Below are 13985 nucleotides of genomic sequence, written 5' to 3'. Positions count from 1 at the left end.
ATGCTACCGCTAGCTGACTACCACCACCACCACGGTCCACAGCTCACAACTAGCATGTGTCATTGTGTCACAACTGACTACCACAACTCACAGCTACTGTAACATGTATTTTGGCGGGATAACAGTGCCAACTCACTACCACATCTCACAACATGTGTCTCTTTGGCCGGATAATACAGCTAACTGACTATCACTCAACTCACATGGGCTACTATAGGCTAATTGTCATCAATAACCATACTGGCTGCCAGTCCTTATAGCGTCTTTACTATTTCATTACAGGACAAAGGGAGTATTTCTGAGATTGAAGACCCTAAAGAAGCAAAAGAAAATCACACCCAATGTGAAGTGAGCAGTGGTCGTGCTTGCATAAGGTCTTCAGACTAGGATATAAGTCTAGGATGTACAGGCTACAGACACACACACACACACACACACACACACACACACACACACACACACACACACACACACACACACACACACACACACACACACACACACTGCTATGGCAAAACATGAGGAGAAATGGCTACAGACAAACACACAGCCACTCTATGGAGCGGTTTACCAAAAGATTCACTTTTCATCATGGCTATGAGAGCGCACTGCACGGCTGCTTTCATTTGCTCCATAACCACTAACTGCCTACCTCTTCATCTCTGCCAATTGTGCAAGGCATAAACACGTAATGATTTTAACTGGCTTTGTTCTGTGATGGTAGAGAATCATCACTGCCATTATTTACATTGCTCAATGCTCTTGCGTATGGTTTTTACCACTGCTAAATGACTATAGCCACTCCTGCATGATGCTGCTCACACCACACCAGCGGCAGTGATTTCATTCGCTACGTTTTATCGCAAAATGGACTAGTCCGAGGTAAAAGTGAAACCCTTGTAAATAAGCGAGTTGTTGTCCAGTGAGAGCTCAAGTGCAGGGGTCTTCAACAGGGGGTCCGGGACCCCTAGGGGGTCCCCAGAGTTACCACAGGGGGTCCTCCTAATCTTGGTGTGAAAGAAGCTTTTTTCCTCATTTTTTATATTGAAGGACAACTTTTTTTTTTTTTTTTTTTACAACAAGGGTTCATATTTTAGATGGTCATTAGAGAAAAGAAAAGATGAGTGTTCAAATGTTTTCATTTACTTATTTCTATCGTTTAGTGATTTTAACGGGTTTGATTTGCATGCATGCCCCAGGTTGGGGCATGCAGGCAAGTGGCTAAATATGTATTTTTAGACACAATAAGCCCATTCCCAAGAAGCACCACAATCTTTCATGGGCAGATGTGACTTATGGGGGCTGCTGTAATTAGTAACACAGACATTGCTGCCTTATTGTGTCTAAAAAGACAGATTTAGCCACTTGTATGCATGCCTCCACCCACTGAAATAAAAATACTAAAATCGCTAAAACTAGAAATTAGTAAATGAAAACATTTTAACACTCACATGTTCTTTTCTCTGATTACAATCTAAAATATGAACCCTTGTTGTAAAAAAAAATAAAGTTGTCCTTTAACCACTTGAACCCTAGTGTCCATATTCTGAGAACTTTAGCCAAAAATAGCAGATCTCACAACAGCGTGAGGCGTTGTGAGCTTGTAGATATATAGGCTATTTTCAGCAAAGAGGTTTGGTGTAGAGGGGAAAAAGAGCACACTAAGTACATGAGTGAAATGTCAAGTTAAGTATTGACGGTTCAAGTGGTTAAATATCTGAAAACACAAATTGACATGAATCCGAAATACACTGATGATTGTGCTGTTAAACAATGAAACTATATGGAATCTATGTACAGGTTGTGGGTTTCCCTGCTTCATCTCTCTCTAAACTAAGGGGTCCTTGGCCTGAAAACGTTGAAGACCCCTGGTCCATACAGTTGCTCAGTCTTGATTCATTTCACATCTACAACAGCTAGATTAAAAACATTATCAATATTCACGACTCAACTTCCATATAGCCTAGAGTAGTAGTCAGTTTGTGTCCATCTCAAGTGGTGTTGAATGTGTACACCTAGGCTAGTCCATCCTTACTCCAGAGCACAGCATCCTTCTGGTGCCGCTCCGTCTCTGGCAGCGGCAAAGTTGAACTTTTCTCAACTTTGCCGATTCACCTTGTTTTTGCTGGCTCCACCTCCTGCCACAGTGGGGAAGGCAGCGGTCGCTCCTCGCCGCGTGGACAACACAGTGAACCTCGACGCTTTCTCAGAACGTGGTGGTGAAATACCCACTGCTGTGTGAATTCACTATGCCAGGGGTCTTCAACGTTTTCAGGCCAAGGACTCCTTAGTCGAGAGAGAGATGAAGCAGGGACCCCCACAACCTGTTCATAGATTCCATATGGTTTCATTTTGGATTCATGTCAATTCGTGTTTTCAGATATTTAACCACTTGAACTGTCAGATATTTAACCACTTGAATACTTAATAAACCTGAGCTTTCACACTGTACTTAGTCTGCTCTTTTTTCCCCTCTACACCAAACCTCTTTGCCGAAAATAGCCGATCTGCTATTTTTGGCTACAGTTCTCAGAATATGGACACTAGGGTTCAAGTGGTTAATAGAAAAAAATGAGAAAAAGGTTTCTATAACACAAAGATTTGGAGGACCCCCTATATTAACTCTGAGGACCCCCTAGGGGTCCCGGACCCCCTGTTGAAGACCTCTGCACTATGCTTCCATCTTATGTCTATGCACCGCTTCTCCAGCCTGCACTTTTACCACCAACCAATTCTACCACCAAAAATGATTCATTTCAATAGCTACTGAAATTGGGGTTGGGGTAGTTAAACCTAGGGGTGAGTGTTCATTTAAATCAGAGATTTTGCAGTGTATCTACTAGGTGCATACTATGCCATATCCAGCATACACTGTACTGAAATAAGTCATAGATATTCTAGGGATTCATTCTCATTGCAGCTACCAGAAATATGAATTCACTGCACAAACGCTGTGTATTACAATACATATGTATTACCAGGGTTGAATTAACCAGACAGTAGAGGGCGCTCATAGACATGTTTCTCTGCACACATGACAGTGGCTGCTCTGGTCCAGTAGCCTACTACTACTACTGTACTCAAACAAACAGTGAATACTAAAGTTACTGCATGTATTTATATGAGTCCACTTTACAATACACAACCAAATGAATTAATTAATTTGATTAACAGTAGGGTCGAGTAATGGGGTAGACAGAGAGAGTGAATGAATGTGTTGTTTATTATTGATTAAAGACAAAATGGATGGGTGGGTAAACTAGACCTATATTTAAAAAAATATATATATGATATATAAAAAACAAAAATAAACATACGAATTCTATCCAATCTGCTCTCGTTTGGTGGGGGGCAGACGACGTCGGTCTGTTAATGAAATTCACCACGCTTAATTTTCATAGGGCCAACTACTGTCTCCGCCCTCCCCTCCCGTCCCCGCCGGTTAATTGGCTCAGTGGCCGCTCCTCCACACAGTGAATGATCCACAGTGAGTGGTCCGCGTAGCTGCCAATCATCACGGCTCGTTCATCGCTTCTGTCTCTCTCTCTCACACTCACACACACACAGTGCTGTGTGAAACGGATCGCCTCGCCTCGCTGTGGGCTGAGTGTCAGTGAGAAGTGGAGCGGTGGTGTGGGGGACATACACAGATTACACACACACAGTGCGTCTCTGTCAGTGCGGTGCGCTTTGCTCGGCTGAAGGGACCGTCTCTACCCTCGTTGGGATTGTATCTGAAGGGGGGAAAATATAGGGATTTTATTTTTTGAACCCACTCCCCCCTCCATTCATCCATCCATCCATCCATCCACGTCTTTCTCGCATGCCGGGAGGAGAGAAAGGATTTCACTCCAATTTGTTGAGAGATTTACACCAAGGCATTTTTCTTCCTAATGGTAGCCAACACTAATCAGCCGGAGACATGTGGAATTGTACGTGGAAATTGCATTGCTTCTCAATAGTGTGTCTTCTTCTGCTGACGGTGTGGACTGAGGTGAGAGAACTTTTTTGTTTGTTTTTTTATTTTTTTGGGGTATTTAGGCTATGTTGTTATAAATAAACGTGTCACCGGATTTGGAAATAATATATTATTGACACGGTGTTGGAAAGCCAAGCCGCGTCTTCTTCAAACAACGGGGACTCATTCATTTCCGACAAATTCAATTGGGGTGAAATTCCACCCTTAATTGAATTGCGTGTTTGGCGATTGAATCATGTGATCTTGGAATTCCTAAATTAGAGCTTCCTTCAGACAAATAAATCAGGTTTAACTTTTTTTTTTACCCCCTTCTTTTTTTTAACTGTCAGTGTTTTGCCGCAGGGAACATTGGTAAATTATGAGTTAGAATAAGCAGCCCATCATAGTTGTGACATGCATTAGTGTATGTTCAATCAGTCCCCTTTCACCTATGCCTTTTCATAAAGCCTTGACCCATAGGCAATAAAGCAAATTAACGTGCTAAAAAGTTTTCCCTAAAAACAAACGACGACGTATTAGGCCTAGTGAATGAATATTTAAAAGGCCAATTCGGGCCAATATATCCACTGGTTTGCAGAGTGTGCTAAATTAGAGTAGGTGCGTGTATTGGGCGACGACAAAGTTAAACTTGGCCAAAAAATGTATACACAAACAACCAGGCCGTCGTCCAAGTGTAAACCAGTGGTTCTCAATGTGGGGTCCGGGGACCACCAAAGGGGTTCTTGAGGGGAGTTCCAGGGGGTCCCCAGCTAAATGATAGTCAGGAACCAAATGGACCCTTATGGGAACTGTTGATGTTGATTTACAATAAAACGTGGGGTAGAAATGCCATTAAATGGGAGTCCATACGACTCCGTAGCCTAAAATGCACGTCAAACTGTTGTCAAACTGGGGTTTCCTTGAAACTTAAATGGTTTGAGAATCACTGCTAAAAATCTCTTATATCGGGGTCCCTGGCATATCTTTTCAAATGGTGGTCCGGCGGGGACCCCCACTGTCCCCAGTGGTCCTTGATCGGGAGTTCTAGGGGGTCCCTTGTCCCTAGGCAGCTAAATGATAACCAAATCGGTCCTTGACATATGAAGAAAAAGTGTGAGAACCTCTGCTTCTGTAAACACTTGTGACTTGACTCGTGTGTTTTTTTCCCCCCTCTTTCTTCCATCCAGCGGTCCCATTCCACGGGTTACTTCGAGCTGCAGCTGATCTCCTTCGAGAACCCCCGAGGTGAGCTGCTGAGTGGCGAGTGCTGCGACGGCGGTGACCGCGACGCCGCGGAGGACCATCTGGACCACTTGGACCAGGGCGGCCGCTGCGGCCCGGACGAATGCGACACCTATTTCAAAGTGTGCCTGAAGGAATACCAGACCGAGGTGACCACCACGGGACACTGTACCTATGGGAGTGGGAGTACCGGCGCGCTCGGTGGGAATACTTTTCAGTTCAAGAGCACCAACAAGAACGGCCAGAGTCGGAGCAGCAGCAATGCCGACGCGGGGAAGATCGTCATGCCTTTCCAGTTCGCCTGGCCGGTGAGTTTAAAAAGAAAAAGTCTGATGATGAATGATATTATTACGCCATTTGGAGAGATGTGGTTTAAGTCAAGTGGTTGCATGCAGGGGCGTCACACCAAATTCTGGGCCCTGGGTACAAGGATTCACTGCGGGCCCCCCATGAATGATAACTATAAATCGTGAAAATGTGTGCCAATAAACCTATGTTTCCATGTCAGTGATGCTCAAACCTTTTCATGTGAAGGACCCCCCGTCTCAAAATATTTAGTTCCAGGGACCCCCCAGAAGCAAAATTTGAGTTACAAATGTTCAAAAATACATATATTCAAAGATTTGCGCACATTTTCACGACTTTTCAAAAATAGCAGATCTACAAGCTCGCAGCGCGGCACTCGGTGCCACGCTGTGAGCTTGTATATCTGCTATTTTTCAATAGCTAAAGTTACTAGGGCCCCTCCACCTTGGGCCCTGGTAACTCAGTCCCACTTTCCTACCCCCTGTGACGCCCCTGGTTGCATGGTCTCCAAAGCGCTGCACGATTTCAAAAGGCCGCGGAGTTCTGAAGCGTGCCAGTCATTTTTACGCGTGTCTGTCCTCCCCTGGCGACTTCTGGCGAGACGCGCCCACCTTCTGCCAAGGGGGAGCACGCCTGCCCTGTAGATCACGCTCTATAGGTCATGAGGTCCATGCGTTTCCCCCTCGTCCTTAAGTGATTGCCTGCACGGCACGTCTGTCCTATTTTGATCGAGTGTGTAGTAGCAGTCTTTAAGGGCACTTGTCCGCATGGCGCGCGCTGCGGGGAGGAATAAGGGCTCATGGGGACATTTTTACGCACGGCTTCCCGTGCCTTTTATCTCGATTTGATGGGTTACCTAACAGCTGGTGTGTCTCTGGATCCGGTTATAGTTTATAGGGCTGATGTGTGGGAGTGGGCTGCTGGTGATGATGGTTGCAATGCGAAACAACGCCAGTACAGACCTGTTCCTTTAGTGTGCAGTAGTGTAGTGTGAGCTGGAGGCATGTGTCATCATAGTATGGAGGAAAAAGATAAGATAAAGCTATTATTCATTCCTGGGGAGAATTGTGCTTGTTAGCAGACAGTAGCAGATTAAAGATAGAGATAGATGGATGCGGCACAAAAGGGAGTGGCATCACTAAATATAACAAAACGGATGCCCTTGATCCTTGAACTATGAACGAACGAACACGACGGAAATACATAGGAGCAATAATGCGTTCAAGCCAGAGCAGAGGGGGCCAAGGATTCGGTTGTGTTACTTGTGTAGGAGTCTCCAAGGGTAACGCAGATTAGTAAAATGCCACAGCTAATAAGCACGACAATGCCGAGTTCTGAACTTGTGTACAAAGGTGTACGGTAGTAAACCATTGTTTAGAAATAGAGATTAGTGTGACGACACTGTACAACTAACTATGCATACTTCACGGTCTAGTAGTAGCTAGCTTATTTTTTTAAGCTAGGCAGAGGAGCCATAGCCAATCAAATTCCGTCTCTGTTCCTTTGCTGGACCCACCGCCGGCATGGCAAACATCAGGCAAGAAAGCGGGGCGACCCCAGCTCCTCTCAAACTGTGGTTTCGCCATTTTGCCCCCGCGTCCACGGCGGGGGTAGGTGTGTGAGGCAGGGGGGGTGGGGGCTATCCATCCCGGAACTTAAAGGTCACACGTTCAAATCCCACTTGTCCCATTTGAAGCCGAGTTGCCCTTGAGCAAGTACGCCCTACCTAGTACTCGCCCACTGGTGCTCGCCTGCCACGGAATAAAAAAACATATACAGTATCCCCCATAGTAGGGTTTCCATGCCGGGGTTACGCATGCACGCACGCACGCACGCACGCACGCGCACACACGCACACACACACACACACACACACACACACACACACACAGAGTTTGTGTTACTATACTTGTGCGGACATCAGCTGTAGGACAGCCATTTTCTGAATGGCATTTCTCAAATTGTTAGCATTTCTGAACTCTTAACCCTAATGCTGAAAATAGCAGATCTACAAGTCCAGAGGCACACTTGTGGCGTCGTGAGCAATATTCGGTCCGAGACCCTGCCGCACAAGGCGTATAACTCCAACCCTTAACCCCTAAACCTAACTTTACGAATGCCTAATCCTAAGTACCCAAAGTTAAGTTGCTTCGTCGTACACTGATGGTGCAATTTAACAGCGGGCGGCCACGGGCGACAGCCCGGAGTATATTTCCGGAAGTGCGTTGTTTGTCTGTGGCAGTGTTTCTCAAAGTGGATTCCAAGGACTCTGTGGGTTCCTTTACGGGGGGTTTAAATTGACCCATACAAGGCTGTAACTCTAGTGTACAAATGGAAGCAAATGAACCCTACCAGGTTAATTTGGTTCCATTTGTACACTGTCAAGAGTTAAGGGGAGACCTTGAAATTTGAAAGTTTGAGAAACACTGGTCTATGGGACCGGGCAACTACTGGCCTTACTAGGCGATGAGGCGATGGTGGAAAAGTGGGCGACCCAAAAACATGAAAATAGTTTATCTTTTGGACAGCATCGTCGGCGATGGCCAATCAAATTCACACGTCGCTTTGTTTACCGTAACGTTAATGACGGCCAGAACACCCACTAGGAGATTTATATCGACCAGCGTCGCCGGCTGTTGCTCGCCGTTAAAACCTAGGCTGAACTCTACAAAACAAAAACCATAAAACGCCACAATTTTATCTTGTGAGGAGGAGGACCAGGGGAATATTGTCCTCACAAATTCTGCTATACTTGTAGGGGAGGGCAGTTGGCCCTCACAAGTACACACACACACACACACACACACACACACACACACACATACAGTATATATCGTCACTGTCGGGCAGAAACCTCGTATCTCCAAGTTTCAAATATGTGTACGTCTTTTGGTAAAGCAAAGCAGCTGCTTCAACATACAAGACTGTCGCACTAAACTAGTGAAAACAGCCGATCTACAAGCTCACAACGCCTCGCATCGCGAGGCGTTGTGAGCTTGTAGATCTGCTGTTTTCACTAGTTTAGTACATTTTATAGATGATAAATACAAAACGAACGGTTTTGGACATACAAGGTTTCCACCCGACAACGACGATATATATGTATATATATATATATATATATATTGGTACACTTAGTGTGCTTGTCTGGCTACGTGACCTGCCCATTCATCAGCCCCCATGGTCAGCTGTCAGCAGAGGAGAAGATGGAAGTAGTAACTCAGAGGCCCCCAGGGCTGGATACAATTACCACTAAGTTGTGTGCGTGCGTGTGCGTCTGCGTGTGTGCGTGCAGCATGTGTGTGTGTGTGTGACACAGGGAGCAGGGTATCAGTGACATCGCCGCTACTCGAACAAGTGAAGATCCCCAACAGCAGACCCCCCCCCCACACACACACACACACACACACACACACACACACACACACACACACACACACACACACACACACACACACACACACGCATTCAGTCAATCTGGGCTGGGGGACGCCGTTACACTACCGCCCTCTCAGGTTCACCCTTCAAACCGTTACTGGGTCATTGTCTAAGTCGGTGTTCGCGCGCACCCGCGTGCGCGCGTGTTGTTGGGTCATTGTCCAAGTTGTATTATACTGTATGTGCGTGTGTGTGTTTGGGTCATTGTCTAAGGCGTGCGTGCGTGCACACGAGTGTGTGTGTGTGTGTGCATACTTAATGCTGTGTATGTGTGTTTGGTTTATTGTCCAAGTTGGTGTGTGCGTGTGCGTGTGCGTGTGTGTGTGTGTGTGTGTGTGTGTGTGCGTGTGCGCGTTGTGGGGGTCAGTGTTTTCCAGTGTCCGTGCAGGGGTTGAGGTGATGAGCAATAGGCAGGAAAGGTATCGATGCTTCTTCGGACCACTGAATACCCTGCTTAACCCATTTTAGGCCTAGGATCAATAGTTAAAGGATTATGCTTTAACTATTGAAAAATAGCAGATATACAAGCTCACAGCGCGGCACCGAGTGCCGCGCTGCGAGCTTGTAGATCTGCTATTTTTGAAAACTTGTGAAAATGTGTGAAAATCTTTGAATATATGTCTTTTTTTAAGCGAACGTTTGTAAACTAAAATTTTGCTTCTGGGGGGTCCCTGGAACTATGAGATGGGGGTCCGTGGCCAAATAAATATCATTTTGGGGGTCCTAGACATGAAAAAGTTTGAGAACCACTGACATATTAGTCTCTCAAGAAAAGACTAACTGAGCTCCAGTTAAGTGAAAAGGACCTTTTCTTTGACGATGGCTGGCCAGATTGCTGACATAGAAACACAGGTTTTTAAAAAAAATCTTAGAAGGATTCAAAAGACACTTATAGAATCGTGTCAAAATTCGAATTTCCACGACTTTTCAAAAATAGCAGATCTACAAGCTCGCAGCGCGGCACTCGGTGCCGCGCTGTGAGCTTGTATATCTGCTATTTTTCAATAGTTAAAGCATAAAATAATAATACACGGTACTGTGTACCCGTTCTGAATGGGGTTAAAGTACACAGTACACTCCTAATGTATGTTTCATCACTGTGTACAGCACTAATACGTGTACAATGAGGAGACCAGAGCGGGCCTGACTGCCCTTGTGTGTGTATGTAGAGCATGCACGCACGCACATACACATGCACACACAAGGTGGCTCATTGTGTTTTGAATAAGCTCCCATGTGATAAAAGGTGTATGTAAAAGAGGTTGTGAACTATGAAGGGAATTGACCTCAGGTCGTTTGTGTTTGCGAGTACAAAGAGTGTGTGGAGACACAAAGACACACGCACAGGGCTGTGTGAACGGCAACACAGCAGCCCACTAGGGATGGGACGATACGCGATGTTATCGTGATTAAAAAGCTCTCACGATAATCGTATTGTGGAGGTTTAATTTGTCGTGATGTCGTCCTCCGTCGTGCACTGGGATCAATTCACCTTTTATTTGCCGAGCTGCATATCCGGTACCACTTAAACCCTCTATAATTGGTAAGGTACATATAATATACGTACTTGATACAGTCTTTTTTTCACTCTCTATCAAATGTCTTTGCCAAAAAATAGCCGATCTACAAGCTCACAACGCGTCGCGTTGTGAGCTTGTAGATCTGCTATTTTTTGGCAAATGTTCCGCCCCAGGATAATGGATTTTGATTATCGCGATAACATCGTAAATCGTGATTTCTTTTGTCACAATAATCGTGATACGAAATGTTCGTATCGTCTCTCATCCCTAGCAGCCACTGGGTTTGCTTGCTGTCATCGTCACTTTTTTTTAATCCGCTCTGGGTTTTTTCCTTTGTCTTTGTGTAAAAAGAGGAAGTTCCACTTGATTTATGTCCATTTTAGGAACGGGGGGGAAAACCTCAAGCTTATCATGTGTATAAGATCATAGTATAAACATGGGAGAGAAATCCACCCTGGTGAGGCTGCTATCATCTTGCCAACCAAGGCCCTGGCGTTACATAATAGCCATTATTTGTTGTAATTTCATGCTCTCCTCGGATTATTTTGTAATAGGTAGGTGTGACCCTGACTCCCATGTACACGGTGTGCAATACTAGTCTGAGCCTGACTGACTGCAGAAAGTCTATGTGGGTTTTAAACGTTGGTTTTCCAACCCTGCTCTGTTTCTGTTCCACTGGCTGATAAAACAGGACCCATGGTCCCTAGCAGAGTATTCTACAAAGGCTAAAACAGAATGCATACAAAAGTTAAACAGAGGTCAGGTTTCACAAAGAAAATCTTGACAGTAAATAGAGCACGAGGCGGGCATTCATCAAGATCGTTTGACGTCTCTGGAAAAAGCCTGTCGGCCTGAAAGGACTCTCGTTTTACCGTTTTACGAGTAGCACAGTAACCAATCAACTGCTCTCCCCTCATAGCTGAATGATCGATTAATTGGTCAGTTTAGTCTTAGACGTCGTTAGTTAGTTGATTGGCACATTTTTATGCTTTTTTTCTTCTTCCCCATGCTGAAAACTTGTTGAAATCAACATTAGCATGTTCACTTCACAACCTCGCCAACCTGAAAAGGCTCTCCACGATTGTATGCGGCAAACGCAATTTTACATATTGGTTTTGTTGCTTAAATCAACTAATGGATTAGTCAACAAATTCCTATGACTGATAACTGATTTACCAGTCAATGAGAATTTCTTTAGTCGAGGATGATAGCCCTACAATCATCATACACTACAAGGGCCTGAGATTAAAGCCATACAGTAGCCTTCATGGAGGGCTGCGGCCACAGAGCCTAGCATACTGCACTGTTGGTTAATAGACAGGGCCGATTGTCCCTAACAGACTGTGTTTTCAATGAGGCCATGTCTTGTAGCCTGTGGTGCTGGTGAGAGGGGTGGCATCCCCTGGTTGGTCGCAGCAGTATCTGGGCCACTGGCTCTTGTCATGAATTAGCCGAGAAAGGAAAAAAAAATCAAGACATTGTACCATTGCCCCCTTCTCTCTCTCTCTCTCTCTCTCTCTCTCTCTCTCTCTCTCTCTCTCTCTCTCTCTCTCTCTCTCTCTCTGCCTTCATGCTTCGAACCCTGGGGCTGTTTGGGTCTTTAGTGGCGTGTTTTTATCATGAAAGAGCAGGAAGGGAGAGAGAGATAGAGAGCGAGAGATGGAAGGTCAAGAAATAAAGAGGGGAGGAGAAAAGGAAGAAGGAGCGAGGGAAGGTAAGAAGAGAAGGGTGGAAGTGGAAACCGAGGGGGGAGGCAGGCAGGCAAGGCGTGAAGTTGATTATTAGGAAAGGATTGAGAGAGAGGGATGGAGGAAAAGGAGAAGTGAAGCAGGGAAAGGTGAGGGAGCGACGGGAAAGAGATGAAGGCCGCGAAAGGCGGAGGGAGGGAAGGAGGGAGTTAAAGGGCCACTTCACCTTTGGGACAACCCCTATCTTATTTTATTGTTGTTTGGGACACGATCAACACAATCCTGAGTTATTTTTTGTGTTCAGTCTGTGTTTTTAGATATTTTAGTATTTCAGCATGTACTAGTGATGCGTTTTGCATCATATGATCATCATATCATGCAAAACGCATCACTGATGATGCAAATTGCATCACTAGTCATGCTGAAATACTAAAATATCTAAAAACACAGATTGAACAAAAAAAAAAAAAAATCAGGATTGTGTTGATCGTGTCCCAAACAACAATAAAATAAGATAGGGTTGTCCCAGAGGTGAAGTGGCCCTTTGAGGACCGAGGAAGGGAGAGTGAGAGATGATGAAGGACAGGAAAGGAGGGAAGAAACGATGCTGAAGAGAAGAGGAAGAAGGGGGGGGTATATTTAGGAGCGGATCCTTCACTCAACATGATGCTTTTTGACCGTCAGGGCCAAGAGAAAACAAGCACTCGCTTCTCCTACTAGACCCCCCCATCCCTTCCTCCCCTCCCCTCCATCCTTATGGGGTATTTTTAGAGACATTCTGCCCACTCTCTCTCCTCTCTCAGTTCCTCTCCCCTCTAAATGAAGGATTAAGGGGTGTACTTCTTTGGTTTCATGGTCATTTTTTCCACCCCCCCACCCCGGTCACAGCCTTTCTCCTCCGTCTGACAGCGGGTTTGAAGTAGGGATGTCAAAAATGGACCTTTATCAAAATCGATTATTCTATAGCAATAATCGAATATTATTCGAAAATCGATAATTAATTATTATTATTTTTTTATTAACTCACTTAGCGCCGGGCGACTTTACGAGCGACTAGTTCACTATGGCGTTTGGTGCCGAGCGACTCGGAGCGACTTTTATATAAAAGCATTGTTTAAGATTTTAATATGTGTTTATAGACGGAGCGAAATGGTTAGCTTACCTCAGCTAATGTCCACACGTAAACCGTGAAAAAAAAGGATACGATTATGACGTCACCTTTAAACCAGGGCTTCCTGTTGACAACAGGCCTCTGCTAGCGTTAGCCTCAATGCAACCATCCGACCCTCACGTAGCTTCACTAGGTCGGATTTTGATTCTGAAACTTTCTGTGTGGCATCTATATACGTCCCGATGCCCATACCAATGGTGGTTTGAGACGATCAAGCACGAATTGAACAGTATTGAGCTGAAATGGTGACCGGCGGCCCGTCCATGTTAAGTCAATGAGGACCAAGTCAGCGTCTCATCCTGTTATGTGGATTTAAACAGGCTTAACATGGGACCATGTCAGTGTATGGTGTATGGTGGTCTCTAGTGGTCATCTGGTGGTATGGTATGATGAACGTGCATTCGTTAAGGTGGTCTGGTTAAGGTGGTCTGGGGGGATACAAAATAGCTATTTCCTGGCGTTATAAGCGCACATTCATATTCATATTTTGGAAATCTGGCCCTGTATGAGTTAAAAAAAAAAAAAAAAAAAAAAACTTTTTTTTTTCTTCTGTTTTTCTTTTTTTTTTTTTTACTGGATTTCAATGCACATTTACATATGTACAACATGGCTCTTCAGGTAATTGGTAGCCTAACTACTACTCTTCATCTTTCTTTTTAGTG

The 13985-nt window shown here is 44.9% G+C and overlaps 1 protein-coding gene and 1 long non-coding RNA gene across 2 annotated transcripts in view; both read left to right on the top strand.

Annotated features, from left to right (window-relative positions):
* LOC308306375 overlaps positions 1-13985 on the top strand; it is a 388228-nt gene that overhangs the window by 60643 nt on the left and 313600 nt on the right. The gene's annotated exons all lie outside the window — the stretch shown is intronic.
* Positions 3923-13985, top strand: part of LOC308305464 (protein jagged-2-like) — a gene marked incomplete at both ends in the record, with an annotated part of 95420 nt that continues 85357 nt past the window's right edge. Inside the window, 2 exons of the mRNA XM_080750260.1 lie at positions 3923-3994; positions 5146-5508. Of these exons, the coding sequence (XP_080606386.1) occupies positions 3923-3994; positions 5146-5508 (435 nt within the window). The remainder of the gene's footprint in view (positions 3995-5145; positions 5509-13985) is intronic.

The sequence above is a fragment of the Nannobrachium achirus genome, assembly GCF_963921795.1.
Source record: "Nannobrachium achirus genome assembly, chromosome: 20".
Classification (NCBI taxonomy): Eukaryota; Metazoa; Chordata; class Actinopteri; order Myctophiformes; family Myctophidae; genus Nannobrachium; species Nannobrachium achirus.
The sequence above is the reverse complement of the archived record's forward strand: the minus strand, read 5'-3'. Positions and strand labels throughout refer to the sequence as shown.